Source organism: Pipra filicauda, unplaced genomic scaffold, assembly GCF_003945595.2.
Source record: "Pipra filicauda isolate LSUMZ 115617 unplaced genomic scaffold, ASM394559v2 scaffold156_size1729456_pilon, whole genome shotgun sequence".
Taxonomy (NCBI): Eukaryota; Metazoa; Chordata; class Aves; order Passeriformes; family Pipridae; genus Pipra; species Pipra filicauda.
The window spans coordinates 121,911-139,662 of NW_024104062.1; the positions used below are offsets into that span (position 1 = coordinate 121,911).

Consider the following 17,752-nt stretch of genomic DNA (forward strand, 5'->3'; position numbering starts at 1 on the left):
TGGAATGTAAATACTGTGTTGCTCCTATAAACTGTGTGGAGCCTCTGCCATTGCAGAGCAACCTTTGTGCTGTCACTGCTCCACAGTGTTTATTCTTTCTCCATGATGATTATTTTCAGATTAGCCAGGATAGCAAGGGTATAGTAAGTCACTCAGTATTCTACCAAAGCTTCTGGCAGAGAAAAGTGCAGCACAGTGGAGCTTGTCCAGCTGAGTCTGGAGAGGACACTCACTGTTCCCTCATGCTGTTTACTCAACCTCCCAGTCTTAAAGAAATAATCCCTTATGTTAGAATTTTGTACAGGTAGCTATGGCAATAGCAGTGTAGATTTAAATTTTTATTTTAAAACGTGTTTCTGGGCTACCTCTGCAGGGCAAGTAACAATATGACGTTGAATTATTTAAAATTCATATATACTTTATGCTACAGATTTTTCTTATTTCTTTTTAATTTGGTATCTCTGCAGAAATTATGTTGATCCATACCATATTATTGACTTTGGTTGAACTATTGGTTACTTATGCAATCTGAAACCTTCTTTAAAGATGAAACCTGCTTTAAATCTTCTTTAAAGATGCTCTTGAATGTCACTGGTAGTAAAATTTTTGCAGGAGTCATGTAGGCAAAAATCCAGAAAAGCTATAGTCCTATCTGTTTCAGGGCAGAAGTTAGGTTTCCTGCTGAATTTCTTCACGTTTTCAGAAATGGGAGAAAGCAGATGGTTTAATAGAATATCCCTGTTCATCCAGCATTAGTTGAACACTAGAACTTTGTATCACCTCATAGCAGTAACTTGAAACTACCTTGGCTTTGTGTAGTTAATATTGCTGTGTTGTGCCTGTATACAGAATGGCAATGTAGGTTCTCAAGCACCGAGGATTAGGCCAGAAAGGTCACAGAAAAAAGAAAAGTCAAATCAAAGGCTTATTTTTTTTTAATACTGGCACTCTTAATGTTGGAAACAAACAAAAATGTAACAAGAAAGATGTGAGATACGCTGGGAGGAGCTGCGTAGATGAAGTCAGTGGTAGAAATGAAATGTGAACCAGCAAAAACGAGTTTTCTTCTTTAGAGCACCTTTTAACCTCCACAGCAGTGAAGGGTGGACATTAAACTAAATCTCTGGAGTCTTCCTCTGAAGGTCCAGAGTATATAGTAAGTTCATATTATGGTAAGAAGCAATATGGATTTGCACCCTCGTGATTGAACTGCAGGTGCTGAACAGGGAAAAAGTTTGTTGCTTGCCTTGCTCAGTAGACTTCCACTCAAAGTGAGTATCAAGAAGTAAATATTAAAATTCTTTATAAATGTGGGGACAGGCACAGGAGAAATGGCAGAGAGGGCAAGGCTCTTCCAGTTTTTCAGATGACTGCTGCTTCCTGTCCTGTTTCTAAATCCCCATATTGTGAGAAGTTCTGTAAGCATTGTGAGTGGAGCTCTGACAACAGTTTGATTTTTCACTATGACTAATTTTACCATCTATGGTTAGTTAATAGGTGGTTGGTTCGTACTTGTCTCCTTCTTCCCCATCCTCCATGAAGTTAATCCCTCCTCAAATCCTCTGCTCAGTTCACAGTACTGCAGGTAATCTCTGATGCAAGCAGCTCTCTGTGTTGCATAAAACAGTATTGAGTAAGCAAACTTTGCTTCTAATTCACTTGGGACATGTTGTAACTTTGTTACCTGGTCTTGTCCATTTGAAACAAGCAGGCAAAAAAGACTTCAGAACAACATGTGGAACTGTCAGAGCCCACTGGTTTCCCTCTGTCCCTGCTTGCTGCAGAAACCCTGCAGAGATCTCTCTCTGTTCCCAGTGAGTAAATCTTCCTGGTAGCAGGATAGGTCACTACCTAACCCTTGCGAAGGACGGTATAGCTCTAGCCAGGGCCTCAGCATACCTAAGTTCCAAGAAAGAGGTTTCTATGATGTTGCAATGTTTTCTGTGCTACCTGTAAGCATGAGGAGACCTGTGTTAACAGAGTCAGGTGTTGCCAGCCTGAGTGAACCTCAGGCAGGGTTCACGTGATGTGTGGGTCTTATGTTTGTAATGACTGAGAGGGACTTTGTCTTATGGTCATGGATGTGTAGCATCAGAGCTGCTGTGCCTTGAGTCAACTCTGTGCTGAGGAGTCTGTCAGACCAGCTGCCAGGCCAGGCAGTGGACTTCCTCTACCTGGAGTGGGGTAGCCTGGAAATAGGAAGCTGTACAGCAATAACATGGGATTGCAAATGGTAGTTAGTTTGCAAATGGATTTCTAGTGAGTTAAAGTTTTAAATGTCTCACTGCCTATTTTTCTCCTTTTCTCCCAGTCCATCCTGCAGTAATTTTTGTATTATTGGCCATTTGCAGGTTGGGGTGGGTTAATTTGTGCAGCTTCAGTCTGAACTCTCTGTACAGTCAGAAGCTGGCTGTTCTGGGGTGATTCATCTCCTCTTCAAGTGGCATCTCACGTGGATGAAGTGCATGGTATTGTACAATACAACCTTCTGTCTAGTGACTGTGAGAAGAGACTGTGGACTAATTGGAGATGAATCCCTTGTAAATTTGTTTCTAAAACTTTTTGGTGATTTGTTTCGGTTTTTGTTTGGTTGTTTTGTTTTGTTTTTTAACTTTAGAAAAGACATCCTTTGTATCAAAAAGCTGCAGTGTGAGCTTGGTTGTTTTAGATCTTAGAAAAATGCATATGGAAGAGAATGAGGTCATACTGCATCTGTAAGAAGCCTTGATCATAGTCTATGTTTTATTATAACAACCCCAACCACAAGTCATATGTATGAGGAAATGAGACTGCGTTAGTGCGGTGGCTTGGAGTTATATATATTTTGTTCTTGGACCCATTTTTGTCATTTTAAGGGGTTTAAGATCTGTGGTGTGACAAAAACCCATAAGATCATGAGACAACAAACTGTGCTGGATTGAGTTACTGGTCTTAGAGCTCTCCTAAGAGCTATGAGTGGTATTGCTGAATGCAAAACCCTGAATCGACCACGTGAAGGTTTTTCCTGAGCTTGAGAATAATAAACAGACTGGAACATGCTTCCAGGGTTCTGAGTTCAGTCCAGTTTGTTATGGATTATTTTGTGTTTGTTCATTTTTAGGACAAATTGCTGAGCTTACATGTGTTCCTGTTTGTTTTGTGATTGTATCTTTTAAAACTTCAGTGACAATGAGGTTGGTATGCTTGGAAGTATATTGTTCTGCTTTCTCCCCATATGAAATCTTTGTCTTGCGTTTGTAGTACTGGAAGTGGTTGTTTGGAGGTTAAGGTGGTGTTCTGGAAGGAAAATGGTGATATCGCACAGAGACAATAAACAGAAAACCTGACATTTTAGTCAGATCGTTTGAAAACTACTTGCTTGGTTTTAATCATGGTTTTAAATTGATCAGCTGAAGCCTCAAAATTTGAATAATCTGTTTTAAACTTCCTTTGTGATTGCGCTGCTTAATTAGTTTCTTATTTTGTTGACTTGCACTACTGTTAAAAACAGTAGGTTTGTATTCAGTAAATATAAGTTTGATATTAAAGTTGTTCATTCTGGCTAATCAGAGGATGTATCACGCACTTGTTCGTACACTTCATTGGAGTCTTTAATTTTGACATATGCTTGTATGTCATTCATTTTTCTAATACGGTTTTCTATATGATGATGAATTTCCTAGGTGAGATTTTTATTCAGCTGCATTTGTTTGGAAATTAGAATAAAATGTACAGTTATTGCAAAGCTGTGTTCTGATGAATCTACTTTTCCCTCCTCACTAAAGAATTTGATTAAGAGTCTTCTCAGTTTAACAAATGAATTTTATTAACTTAGTGTTTCTGATAAGCATTAAAGCTGATAGATTTCTTGTCATGTGTGCATTTTTTTAATTTGTAGATTAAAATGTGAAAAAAAAAAAGCTTTCCTATTTGGTTTTATTTAGTCAAAGCTTTGTTGGCTCATTGAACTAAATTAGTGGAAAAAACTGAAAGGGAGAAAGGTAGGTGGGGTTTTTTTTCCTTGTTTTATTTTTTTCCTCTCTGGAAGAGAGCACCTCTATTTTAAGAGTTTGATGAAGTACTGAAATAGTCTTTATTTGAGATCTAAGCCACTAACTTTTCCAGTTCAGTTTTTTTACTAAATGCTACCGATCCCATAGTGCAAGGATATATTCCATTCAAATAATGTTAATAAGTTATTGTGTGTTATCGGCTTAACTTAAGCAGCCTTACTTTTAATTAGAGTTTCCAGTTAGCTTCTCTGGGATGAGACTTTTGTCCACTTAGTTTTTGATAAGTGAGATGGTAATAAACTGTGGAGTGTTCTGGAACACAGACTGTGCAATGATTCTGAGTGCCAGCAGTTTGAACAATTTCAAGTGCAGATAAACTGAGTTTAGAAACATTGTGTAAGTTTTGCAGGGTCATGATTTATTTCATAATCTTCTTTTGAAAGTGAATTTACACTTTTAACTTCCTTTAATGCAGGAAGCATTTTTAATTCAGGCCATGTATTATAAACTTCTTAGCCTCTTAACGGGCTGTACGTGCTCTTTCTGAGCCTGCTTCTTGTTTCAGATGGCATAACGGTTTTCAAGATGTCTTCTCCTTTTTCCAGAAAAGCGTTTGGAATACTGTTCTGCTTTCTGTATGCCAAAAAATCCCCTCCCGGTGGTTATACGTAATTTTTGTACTTGGAATCTTTACTGCAGGCTCATTTTTAAGAGTTCTTGAACTTCTTTAAGAAAAGCTTTACTGTAATACCTAGATAGAGATGGTGTGTGTGTATCTTACTGTGTAAAAACATACCTTGTCTTGTCAACTGAGACAAGTGTAGAAAATGGATTAATGGAAGGTTGATGACATTTTTTACATGTTCAAGTAAGTAATTTGCTTTATGTTCTCTCTGGGCACAAATGGGGAAAAGTAAAAAAAGTAAAAGCAGGTTGTAATTGCACAAGTCAAGATAAAGATGGTTCATTTCTGTATTATAGTTTAGGAGCCACATAACTACAAGGAAAATACTCATATCTGCTAGTGGTAAAAAAAGAGGGAACCCAGAACTTCCTTCCCTCCTTCCAGTACAACTGATGCACCACCCCCACCCTCCTTAGATGCTGAGTTTTCATCCTGCCTGCATTGCTATTACTGACTGACCTGAGGGCAATGTGCTGTAATGTACCCTTTCAGCAGAAATGGGCAGTAGGTTGTAAGGTGCAGGGGAAAAAATCCCGAGAGCCTGAATTCTCTCCCTGTCTCTCCCCATTAGTTTCAGTGTCAAGTATGATGTTGTTTAGGCACTCTTGACATTATGGCATGTATACTTTAGGCTTTTACTTGAAAGTCTAAATCTTCTCTACCCTGATAAACTTGTTTAAATCGGAAGGGTTGTTATCTTAACATATTCTGTCTTCCCAGGAGTCCCAAGTCACTACTGTCTGGAACCTGCCCACCAGTGCTGGCTGAGGTGCTTGAATTCATTGCAGTGTTGAGAAGGGCAGCTAACACTTTCCTAAAGACAACACCAGTGTTCTTCATAGTCTTTAGAAAAGCTTGTTGATTGTGAAGAACCAGAATTATATGGGGCATGAAGTTAAGATGAGAAAAACATAGGATTGGGTGATAGTTGAAGGAAAAGTTATCTAAAACTTTGATTTCACTTTTTTCATACAAATATATAGCTCTTCAGTGATAGTGGGCTTCATGGGGGTGATCAACACTTGCCAGTATGCAACTGTGTTAAGCTGTATCCTGCTTTTGAGATGTTACATTGGCTTGCACTAGTCTCTGTTCGTTAACTGCTGTTTCCTCTACTGGCAGCTACTTGGTGAGGTTACTTCCGTCAGTAATTTCAGCTGCTGCTGTGACTGAGTAGAACTTAGTGGGACACAGCGGAAGAAAAAAAATTATTTTGGTTTGGTTTTTTTGTTTTGTGCTTTGGGGTTTTTCTTAAAGGGTCAGGCAGGGCAGGGCAGGCCACAAATTCTTTTGTTGGTATCTTCTGATGACAACAAAGGGTTAAGAATCAGCTCTCTGAACACTGAAGATCTATGGGGAGATGCTTTCCTTTAAACAGAGCCTAAAAAATAAAATCAGTTTTCTTTCCTGGCCATTAGAAAAATTGAGTCCCAGCCAAAAGGATGTGTGATTCAATAGGACATTAAAATGTGAGTAACTCAGGGTAAGACATTTTGTTGGCAAAACTTGTTTTCAGTTTTGCTTTGCAAAAGTTGCATCTTTTAAATGTTAATCCACATCAGAGAGAGAGAGAGGCTTTGTTCTGTACCTGGTATGCACTTCAAAGTGCTAGTTTTCACAGTTCTGACAGTGAGACAGGAAGCATGCTGTTAATTCATGTTGGCATCAGAGTAGCTGTCTGATAGGCAAAATCCCCACTTTGTAGATATTGATGTCTTGATAAAAGGGCCTGGTATCAACATGTCTTATTTGGGGTTTCACAATAGGAGGGTAAGAGTTTGGAGTTGCTCTTCAGTTGTGACAGTGATGACCTTGAAAGTGTTGCATTTGGTGAATTGTGTACCTTGGTGCCACTGCTTTCCAGCTTGTATGTGAAAGAGTTGCCAAGCCCAGCCTTGATGTTCTTGGTGCTCTTAGACTTTCCTATTACGCTCCCTGAGCTCTTCTCTGCTGTTGGATCAGATATTTCACTTTTTTGGAAGTAGTTTGTTTAGCACGATCAGCTATGCACAAATGCAGCATGGGTGTGACTTTCGACTTCTGAGGAGAGTTAGTTGCAGGCAGCTAACTGCAGATTACTGAAATTTGGAAAGTGGAAAAAGGAAATAACATCTGATTACTTTTGTTAATGTGATTTGGTTTCCGTGATGGTAAAGTTTTGTTATTCTCCACAGAGTTGCAGGTGCTGGTTGCACACAATGCATAAAACCTTCTCTACCTTCTGCACTACAGTTTGGTTCTCTGAAACTGGGGGGTTAGTGGCACCAGGAGGTACAAGACTATTTGCACATGGTTTTCTGAGGAAATGGTACAAGGAATGCACAGTGTTCATAAGGTTACATGAGGCAACATGCTATACTCTTACTTTCACTAGAAGAAAACAAATACAAATGTACTCTCAGATGGCCTAAGCTTTTAGATGGCTATGATGCCAGTGTCATGCTGGGGCTGTGTTGTGTAGCATGGTATGTGTCCAGTGGCTATGGGAAAGTTCCATGCGCTGGTTTGCCCTGGGGTAAGCTTCAGATGTCTCTGACCATCTTTTAAAGAGACAGGGCGACAAGCCTGTTAGTCCTTACAGGCTCTGTCAGTTCTAATAACTTTAAGTAGAGTTGGCCTGAGTGCTTGATATGAATCAGCATAGTAAAATAAGAATTACCCTTCTTTTTTTTCCCTCCTGCTCCCAAAATACACATATAATCATAGAATCATTTAGGTTGGAAAAGACCTCTAAGATCTTAGAGTCCAATCATTAACCCAGCACTTCTGAGTTCACCACTAAAGTGAACAGAGGGACCCAAAACGGAACACAGGATTTGAGGGATAGTCTGACTCAGTGGCTCTGGCTGCAGCTGGAAGAGAACTTTCTTACTGGTGATGCTGCCTGAGTGTGATGCAGATAAGCTCAAGCTGAATGAATTCCAATACTTGGTCATCAGCACCATCTGACTCCCTTGTGCCTCTTCCACTTTTCAGTTTTCCTCTTCTGCTTCTTCCTGTTGTATTTAGACCAGGGAAAAAAAGTGTAATTTTTGCAACGTACCCTGAAAGTTTATAGATTTGGATGGTGTTGACCAGGTCTTCAGATATGGGACTGTAAGAGATTGCTGTGTTTGCTGTGCCTTAGAGCATTGCTCTAGTAGATGTATCTTCATGTCATGGAACAGAGGTGGCCTCTTGTGCCAGAAGAATTAATATTTTATAGTAGTGATCCCCAAAGTGGGTTGTGTGTGACCCAGTGAGTGAGCATGATGATCCACTGAGGTGCAGGAGAAAAATACTGTATCTATTATTTTTTCTTAAAACAAACAACCCCCCCCCCCGACCAAAAAAAACCCCCAACACATTGAAATAAAGCTTTATTAATATATTGTATTGCCAGTGGCGCCCTCTCACAGTCTGTACATCAGAGGTTCCCATGTCATGTAGGTCCTATGAAAATATCTTGCAAAAGAGAAGGGTGTTCCACAGTGCAGAGGGGCTCACAAGGGCATCCTCACTTGTTCGTTCACTTCCAGTGTATTGCAGTTCACCTGTGCCTAGTTAAGTGGATTTATGTATTGTATTGTTTAGTTTTAATTAAACTAACCCTTATGAAATAGACAAGTCACTTAAAAATTCCCTCAAAGAAACTGTCGATTTCAGGTAATACTAGTAATAGGAGCACAAGTGAACAGTAAGAAGATGGCAGAGCCTACACTACTCTTATCATGAGCTCTTCGATCAGGTAAAAACAATGACAGTCTAATTGGATGCAATCAATGATGTTTGAAGTTCAATTGTACTCAATTCAGTACTTCTAAAAAATTCATTAAACTTAAATTTTTAGAAGCCTCTTTTGAGGTTTCTTATGCGAAAGCAGAATATGAAAACCCACATACCATTGGGGAAAACACTTGTTCTTCCTGCTGTGGAAAAACAGCTGAAATAATACACAAAAAGCAATATGGCAGCAAACTAAAATGCATTCCTTTGAAAGACTCACAGAAGACATTGCCAAAGACTTGAAAAAACAGGTATTAGAAGAAATTGCACAGCGTGAGACACTTGGTATACAGTTGCATGGAAGTACAAATGTTTCTAACATGTCTCAGCTTAAGGCATTTACCAGATTCTGATCCAATACTGAAATACACTGAGAACTACTTGACAGCACAGCAGGACCCAGAAGTGCACAAAGTGCTATAGGATATCATCAGTGGGGTTAACTTTGTAAACACAAGACTTTTAAATAGAATTTTTCCAATAATTCGTAATGACATGGGGAGTGGCCATAAAAATCTTTTGCACCACACCAAAGCTCAGTGGTTGTTTCATGGAAAATGGTTTAAATAGTTGTCAAACTTCAAGGCGAATTATGCCTTTTTGCTTTTGCAAAAGGTCAAATGTTCTGAATTTGCAGGCCTTTTCAGTGATGACGTGTGGTTGTCAGTAGCATGTTACCTAGCAGGTATTATTTAAAAAATAAACACATAAATATAACCAATGTGTGTATATAACTATATATGTAGCATTTTGGGTGTGCATGCTCAATATTTTTTTTCCTTATAGGGTATATGATCAAAGAAGTTTGGAGACCAGTATATTACAGGTTAAAGCTAAGGTTTAAAGACATGCCGTGAAGCTTAAGAGCAGCTAGCTGATAGGCAGCAAGTCTGGATATGCTCCGAAAAATGAGTGTCTTTGGATTAAGACTGCTGATTTCTGCTATGCGTAAGTGTGATGCAGAGCCTATGTGGCATTGATCAAGGGTAGGTGACTAAGGTTGCATGTCAGGGGAGTGCTTGCTGCCTTTTGGCTTCACAGCCACTCCATCAAAACGCTGTCCTAGTTTTAGCAATCAGCTTTAGCTGTAATTACAAGTCTAACCAGATAGAGTTCTTAACTGGAAAATAATTAGAGTAACATTGTTAGTGTTGGTTTATTGCAGGTAGCAGGGAGGCTGGGAGTAGGGGTCTTGAGTTCTGCATTGATGCAACTGAGCAGCTATGCACAGGTTACTGACATTTTCAGCTTCGTTCCCAGCTAACGGGCAGAAAGGTCTTCAGATAATTTTATTAGGGTTACTGGAATTTTCTGCCTTTCTACCTTTGAGACTTTTACATAAAAAGTACCTCAAGATTATAACAGATTGCTGGGAATATGCAATAATCCTATATAATAGGAAGCAGCAGTGAAAGAAGCATGTGCAGCTTTCTTGAAAAATAAAACTTGTCCTTTCCTCCCCACCATTCATGTATGAATGAATGTGTTCAAAACCAAGGGCTTCTAGGCCTTTCTTCCCTGTCTTCTTCTATTTGCATTGCAAATAAGCCCTGCTGAAAAAATCATAGCTTGATTGCTGGGGAGATGAGTGTCAAGACCAGATTGTGAATTATTTAAACTACTGTGAATTGTGGCAGAAATAGTGTATTGATCTTGCCTATGTCAACCTAATCTTGACTGCTGCTTTGGCTTACTGAGGTCCAGGCTATTTTGCTTTCCAAGACACCGTAATGAAGTAGCTTGGTTGAGGGCTGCGCTCTGAAGTTCAAACCTTAGCTGGTGGGGCAGGCTTGTTGTAATACCATCTCTAGAATAGTTTGGTTGTGCTTTTGAATTCTGGCTTTGAAAAGTGTTTAGCATTCTGCTGGACTTTGATTAGTCAGCATGCATGTGTATATATTTGAAGAGCTAGTCTTAAAAATAGTCTTGTTTCAATGCTAATTGATTTCCTGGAGCGACACTTCTGAAGGCCACATGCCAGAAATGAAGTGCACCCTCTGCCTGGGAACAGTGACCCAGAATGACCTGGCATTTGTCAGAGTGAGAACGTGCACACAACCAGTCTCCTTGCAGCAGTTACCATGCAGCATGTTCACGCATGGCTTACCTCCAGACAAATGACTTAACCTTCCTGTAGCTAGAGTGAAACTATTGCATGCACTTAGCATCGTGCTGGCTTCTGACCAGGCTGGCCTGTCTGTGTGGCACAGGAGTTTAGATGCTGTAACCTTGCTCTGCAGACTGGGGCTGGTGCTGTTGGCAGGGCTGTGAGTTGTATCCTGAGCTATCTTTTGTTTCAGGTTGCCATAGATGCCTTCAACACGAGTGTAGCACTGGGACACAGCACAAGAGGTTGGCTTCATGCTCCTTGTGCTGTTGTGTTTCTTTGATCCCTTCTTTAGATTGCCAGGTAGCTCTTGTGCTCCTTGGCTATGGGGTTTTTGCAGCTGCATGACTGTTGATGAAAATTGTGCGCTGCTGCTGACCCGAAATTCTTACACCTATGAACCTACCATTCCCCAGTTGTTTAAATTCATCCAAATACAGAAGGCTCGAAGTCCATGTAAAAAGGAATATTAAAAGAAGCTGTGAGAGAATTGGTATATTCCTTCTATTTGGAAGGAGGAATGCTGGTATTTGGTGAACTGGTTTATGAACCAGAGGAAAATAAAGCCACCTTAGCCTCCTCTTCTCCCTAGTCATTGTGCAATCTCCGTGTATACACTGAGGCTTTCAAGACCAGGCTGGATAACACTCTGAGCTGGCCCTGAGCTGGCCCTTCTTTGAGCAGAAAGTCAGACCACGAACTTTCTGGGATTCCTTCCAGTATGAATTTTCGTCTCATTTGTGTTGCTGAGAATCAGATACCACATGCCCATGTGCACATGGATGTTCTAGTTCTGGTAATAAATAACATCAGTTCAGAGCATTGGAGCTACATGATACGATGTCTTCCCATGGCAAGGACTGAGTGAGATTAATATGGAAATAAGCCTTCATAAAATTTCCCCTTTCAGATTTCTGTAAATGAGAGCAGGGCATTTCAGCTCTAGGAAGAAATTAGTTCAGTGATAGGTCTTACAAACCTTATGGATTTGGGTTTCTTTCTGACATAAATGCGGCTTAAATTTGGGAGCAGAGAAGAAGGGGCAAAGATTACAGAAAGGTGAAGAGCCAGAGTTGAATCTTTGGGAGAACTAGAGGAGGTGAATGAAAGCCTTATCTTTATGCAGGAAAGAAAAGCAGTGTTTCTATACATATAAAGTTACTGCTTCTGAAGTGGGTAGAGTTTGTTCTTTTAAAAGATCATCTGGGAACATGTGTCTTTTGAAATCTTGGGCTTGGGCCGTACGCTATTAGAAATCTGTGTCTCCACTATATAAAAAATTACTAGGGTATGTAGGTAATATATATTTAAATTTGGACACCTCATTCATATGAAAAAAATCTTATCATAGATAAGTTTTAAGCTGGTATTCTCTTACCACAACTGGTTGTGAAAAATACCCAAGTACCTTTACCAGCTACCAAGAAAGCATATGGCTTTATGCTTTACTTGGAAGCTAATTCTGTCTTAGCAATAGCTCCACTTTTCTTGCTAAATCTAGTGTGGAGGTAGCATGCATGGCTTTCATGCTTGGTTTCAAGCCATGGTTTCATGGCTTTCATGCTTGGTTTCAAGCCATGGTTTCATGGCTTTCATGCTTGGTTTCAAGCCATGGTTTCATGGCTTTCATGGCTTTCTGACACTTTTTGGAAACTGAGTTGAATTTAAAATGTGTGTTTTGCTGCAAAATTTTTTCTGTGCTGATATTATCAGGGGGATGGAGAAGAGTTAGTGGAATTTGTGCTCTCGGCACTGGAGGGCTTGTCAACAGTTTTATCCAGCTACACCCAAGCAAATCTGTAATTGTTGAGGCTTTGTATTGTGAGAACTGAATTGGTGGCTGAAAGGATAGGGAACTTATGTTGTTTTTCTTATGTTTTTTTCCCCTTGTGCGCTGGATTTGCTGTCTGCTTGCTTTAATTTTTCTTTTCATTGCATTTCTGTGGTAGGGAAGAATAGTCCTGTTCACATTCTGTAGAATATTTTTATACTTGAATGACATCAGGTCAGTGCATATGGTATTAGCAGAAAGAACCATGACTAATGCTACATCGTGTGGGTCATATTTCCTTCTTGCCCTTTACGTGGTTGTGTAGCATAGTATCTGCTTTAATACACTGTATATTGCTGTATGCTTACTGTGGCAAGAACCCATTTAGAGATGTTTGTTCCCCTGTCTCTGATTAGCCCCAGCTTTGTTTTTCTGACTGCATGGATGGGCATGTTTGTTGTCAGTACTTGATGCTGGCAAAGGCTGCTTGCTTTCCTCCCCTGTGTCAGAGCTTAGAGATAGTAACTCCTTGCAGTGGGCTGCACCATGTATGTAAATGGCTTTTTATCTGTTCTCTCTGTGTGACATCTCCCACGATAAACACCCCCATACCGACTGTGCTAGGATGGCTCTTGCAGTTTGATTAAATGCTGCATGTGTATGAATATCAGTGGATTATACTGGATTTTTCTTCAGGGCCCTGAGCCTCACTTTGCACTTAAGGGGATGGTGGCTCTGAAATGCACACTTGTTAAAATTTGTTTTCAGTTAAGGGGAATGACTACAAATTTAGAGGTGGATAAAATTGAGACAGATCTAAGAAGAATATTTGTAGGCTATTTGTTCTAGCTGTAGCACTGGATACTTGTGGTTTGTTTTTTTTCTACAGAGGGAGTTAATGTCCTCTTTTCCCCTTCATTCATTGCATAGCGACAGGGTTGGAAGATAGAAGCATTGAAATAATAGGAAAACAACCCATGATATAAAGGCAGAGACTTCATAGATGGACTTGGGACGAAATCTATTATATCTGGATGATGTCCAAGGTGTACGTCAGAAGAAAGGAGAGAACGCAGAACGGGCGTTAGTTAAAAGCAGCAAAATGATTGTCAACCCTGTCCCACACACACTGTCATTTTGAAGTAAATCCAGTCCTCCTGCTCTGCTCTGGTCCAGATTTTCAGAGGTGGAGGGTACTAACATGTTCCACCAAGATACAGGTTTTTGAGGGAACGTGGTGTGCGCATCTGACTTGGGAGAAGGCAGGAGTGGGGAGCCACCTCCCGAGCTTGAAGCAGTGAGGCATCTTCTCTTCCCAGCCCACTGAACTGACTGCTCATGTCTGGCTCAAATGTAAGACATGAGATAGGGAAACTCCTAGCAGAGTAACCAAGGGGACAAAACAAATGTTGAACATTAGAAGTAAATAAAGCTAAGACTGCCTAGGAACGTCAGGCTCCTCCAGCATGAGTGCCTGTACTGTAAACCTGGCTGCCTGTTCCTGCCTCACAGCAGTTTGTTGCCAAGACTCCTGAAATGAGCAGTGCTGAGGTGCTGTGCCTCCTGGGACTGCAGGAACCCAGGCAAGTGTGGCTCCAGGTGTGCATGGTGGCTCCTCATGTGGGGCAGAATCCTTTGCCACGTGCTGTAGCGGTCGAAACAGATTCCTTGGAAAGGCTGTCTGGACAGCTGAACTCTCTTCTTCTTTTATCACCTCTGTGCATCTGTGTCAGGAACACATACTCTTTGTTGTCAGTGGTGTTGGATCATGACACAAGAAAGAGTTTTAGTAGTACAGAACCCAGGGTTTTTTCCTTTCTTTGGAAAAGAGGGTGATCTTGTGGTTAAGAGTCTCTTGTGCCTTGCCAAGAGCTTGCTGTGTGTCCACGAGAAGATTGCGTGTGCTCAGATTTTCCAAGAGAGGCCTCAGATTTTCCAGCTTTGTTTCAGTATCATTTTCCAGTTGTTTTTTTGTTGTTTTTTCCCCCCTCCCTCTCAAAACTGCTCCTTATTGAAAGCTTCACTTGAAGTACCAGATGCCTAGAAATTATCAGATTCAGTGCCAGGGTTTCACTGAATAGAAGCACCCAAAATCTGTAGCTGTCTTTGGAAATATAGGCCTTAGTTTTTCTCTTTGCTTATTCCTACCAGAGGGACTGTATGTCCTCTCTTCATAAAGTGTTTGAAAGGCACCGTAGGAGTGTGCAGTGGCACTGTGTGTTCGAGCAGCATGACAAAGATGCCCTGCATGTGTAGGAATTGTATTTTCCTTGGGGGTGTTGTCCTGAAAGTCATCAGAATGAGAGGGACACCCACATATGGAAAAACTGTCCTGTCAGCTGGTAAATTAAGAATAATATGGCCATACTGCTGTTGGTTGGCTTCAGTTAAAGAAGGTGTTGACATTTTGCAGGTATGTCACTGGAGCGCTCAACCAACTCAATTGCCTCACGTGCTCGACTGTGTGAAAGGGAGGAGGAAGTCATGGCTTGTTTTGAGAGAGCGTGTGTCATTGCCCAGGTGTACTTGCAGGAGCTTGAGAAGGTAAGAAGAAATGTGCTTAGGGTGTTGCCTGGTGGCCTGGGTGGAATTTTCAGGGGTTTGATAGCAAAAATGAAAAAATAATGGGGAAATGTCATGTGGTAGACAGTGATCATAGACAGTATGAGAACAAGCTGGAAGGAGTGAGATGTCTTGGTAGAATCAGCTGCAGAACAGCAGTTTACCTGTGGTAAAACACCAAATGCTTCAGATATGCTCAGGTTGTATCTCAAGTTTAGCTTGTACTAAGGAGGGACTGCAAACTTGCATGGCAAGTGCTGGCATCAATGTGTATCATTTACCTGCTGTATAAATGATATACAGTAGTGGATATAGAGATCCCTAACAAGCTGAAAGAAACCTTTTTGGGTCAGCCATAGCAGTTTAATTGCTGGTGCTTCACCTTCTTCAAGTGAACCAGGAGGAATCTAGATCATTTAGAACCTACGTTCTCCATCCCTGGAAGTGTTCAAGGCTAGGCTGATTGGGCCTCTGATCAACCTGATTTAGTGGAAGGTGTCACTGCCCGTGGCAGGGGGGTTGGAGTTAGGTGATCTTTAAGGTCCCCTCCATCCCAAGCCATTGTATGATTAGTATCAAGTAACTGCTTAGTCAGTGGTTGGCTGGGCTGCTGAGCAAGATGAGTACTGTGAACCCTCCACTGAGCCGTGCAGGTAACATGAGCCGCTGATTTGCCGGGTACATGCTTAGAGGTCTCTGACTCTGCAGTTTTGCCAAGCTGATTTTACAGGACATATCATACGCTTCCATGCCGTTCCTTTGCCACATGTTATGCTTGACATCAGCTGTATTGAGAGCAATGCATGTTATCTGTTCTCTAACTTAAAGGCCTTTGGCCTTCTGAACAGATATTTCTGCTCTTCTCAGTAGCAAAGGTGTGTTTCTTTTTCAGGTTTTGTTTTTAACTGCATCGAAACGAGAAAAAAATGAGCTTAGTGCATGTATAAAAATTCATTTAAAAAGCCAGCTATCAAATTGTCTGGTCTTGTTTCTTTGCAGGAAAAAAATGAATAGCTTTTTTATTTCAAAATAAGTAATGTCCTTCCATTATTGGAAGGATGAGTTCTTGCCGGTATGGGACGCTAAATTTTTTTACTGACAGCTTGGTTCTGCAAAGAAGTGAAACCGTTTGAACTGTAATTCATTCACTTAGAGTCATAGAATCAGTAAGGTTGGAAAAGACCTCTGAGATTACCAAGGTTCGTGATTAACCTAACACTGCCATGGTTCACCTCTAAACCATGTCCCCAGGTGTCATGACCATATGCCTTTTGAACACATCCAGGGGTGGTGATTCCACCAGTTCCCTGGAAAGCCTGTTCCAATGTCTAACCACCCTTTCAATGAAGAAATTTATCCTAATATCCAGTCTAAACCTCCTGTGGCACAACTCGAGGCCATTTCCTCTTATCCTGTCACTTGTTACCTGGGAGGAGACCAACCCCAACGTCGCTACAATCTCCTTTCATGTGATTGTCTTCTAGACATGGAGACGAGGGTGCAGGAGTACTGATAGATGTAAAAGTTCATAGTCCTTCTCTAGTCCTAGATGTAAAACCCTGCTTTGGAGAGTTCACACAGGGCAACTTTAAGCAAGGAAAGCTGCTTGTTACTATTAAGGAAGCAAAAGCTAGAAGGATTTGATAGGAGAAACAGGAAAGGGTAAGATTCTTCCATCAGTATTCCTGATGGCTTACTAACTCTTTACAAATATTTATGTTACATAAAACTAGATATACCTACTCAAACATTGCGTTAATATTTCTGGGCAAGATGCTGGATCTCTGTAGTTTGAGTAGTACTTCTGAAGCTGTTGGTGTTAATGTGTGGCTTTGTACTTACTTTATTAAAGGTTGGAAAATAATAAGTGATGGTGTTTCAAAACTCTTATCACATGCAGAATATATCATGGAAGTCATTGTGTAGTTTATTTTAAAATTGACTTTGAAAGGTTTTTGAATATTTAATGGAGGAAAGTTTTCAAGTAATCTGAAAGGAATCTGATGGCGGAAGCTAATGTTTTATTGTTGTAGATGTCACTGGCTCATGAGGACCTGACTAGTTCAAACAGTTGTCTGTAATCCCAGATGTTTCTTTCCTCCCCTCACAGACCTTAAACAACACACATTCAAGAAGTATGAAGGGCAGCAACATGACTTACTCCGAGTTTGAACTTTCCTACTTTCTGGAAGCAGCTCTACAGAGTGCCTACGTGACTCATTTAAAGAAGGGGTAGGTGAATGCAGATGTTAATAAAAATAGATAATACTGCACGTTTTGTGTCAGAACAGATGTAGGCTTATTTTTTTCTTATATATTCTGTTATGACTTCTTTGCTGCTGACTCACCTGAAGCTCCCTCAGCGTTCTTCCCTGTTCTCCTCCCTTAAGAGTCCTAAGCCTCTTTTCTCCAGATCCACAGGTAGGGTGGAGTAGAACAATTTTCTTGTCTTGCCTCAGCTTTGCTCCCTGTGGAGATGAGGGGAGTTAGACCGTAAAGAGAGAGTGGAATTTACACGGCTGTGTGCTCTTAAAATGTGCAGCCACAGGGCCTGATTTAGAGTTCAGTGAAGTCTTACAGGTAGTTTCTTTCATTTATTTGTGTGGTTGTTTAAGTTCTTAAATGACCCAATCAATACCCCAAATCTGTATGGTTTTACTGTGGAGAATACATGCAGGAACAGTGTTGCTCTGTGGTATTTATTATGCATCTGAAATACATCTTCCAGTGAACTTCAGAAGGGCAAGAGGAGTTGGTATCTGCAAGCCTACGATGAATTTCACCTGTGGAAAACCTTCTCAAGAACAGCAGAAAAGACGTAGTAAATTGCCACTTCCAAAAGGCCATCAGTTGAGGGTATGCTGTTCCCT

The 17,752-nt window shown here is 40.7% G+C and overlaps 1 protein-coding gene across 6 annotated transcripts in view; it reads left to right on the forward strand.

Moving 5' to 3' along the window:
- Nucleotides 1–17,752, forward strand: part of TTC7A (tetratricopeptide repeat domain 7A) — a 175,907-nt gene that overhangs the window by 7,539 nt on the left and 150,616 nt on the right. For 4 of the 6 annotated variants that reach the window (XM_039379115.1, XM_027748906.2, XM_039379114.1 and 1 more), the window contains 2 exons: nt 14,734–14,864; nt 16,993–17,114. The exons of 1 other annotated variant lie outside the window; for it this stretch is intronic. In XM_039379115.1, the coding sequence (XP_039235049.1) occupies nt 14,734–14,864; nt 16,993–17,114 (253 nt within the window). Of the gene's footprint in view, nt 1–14,733; nt 14,865–16,992; nt 17,115–17,654; nt 17,739–17,752 lie in introns of those variants that run through there. One more of the 6 variants, XM_039379116.1, reaches the window with a different exon arrangement.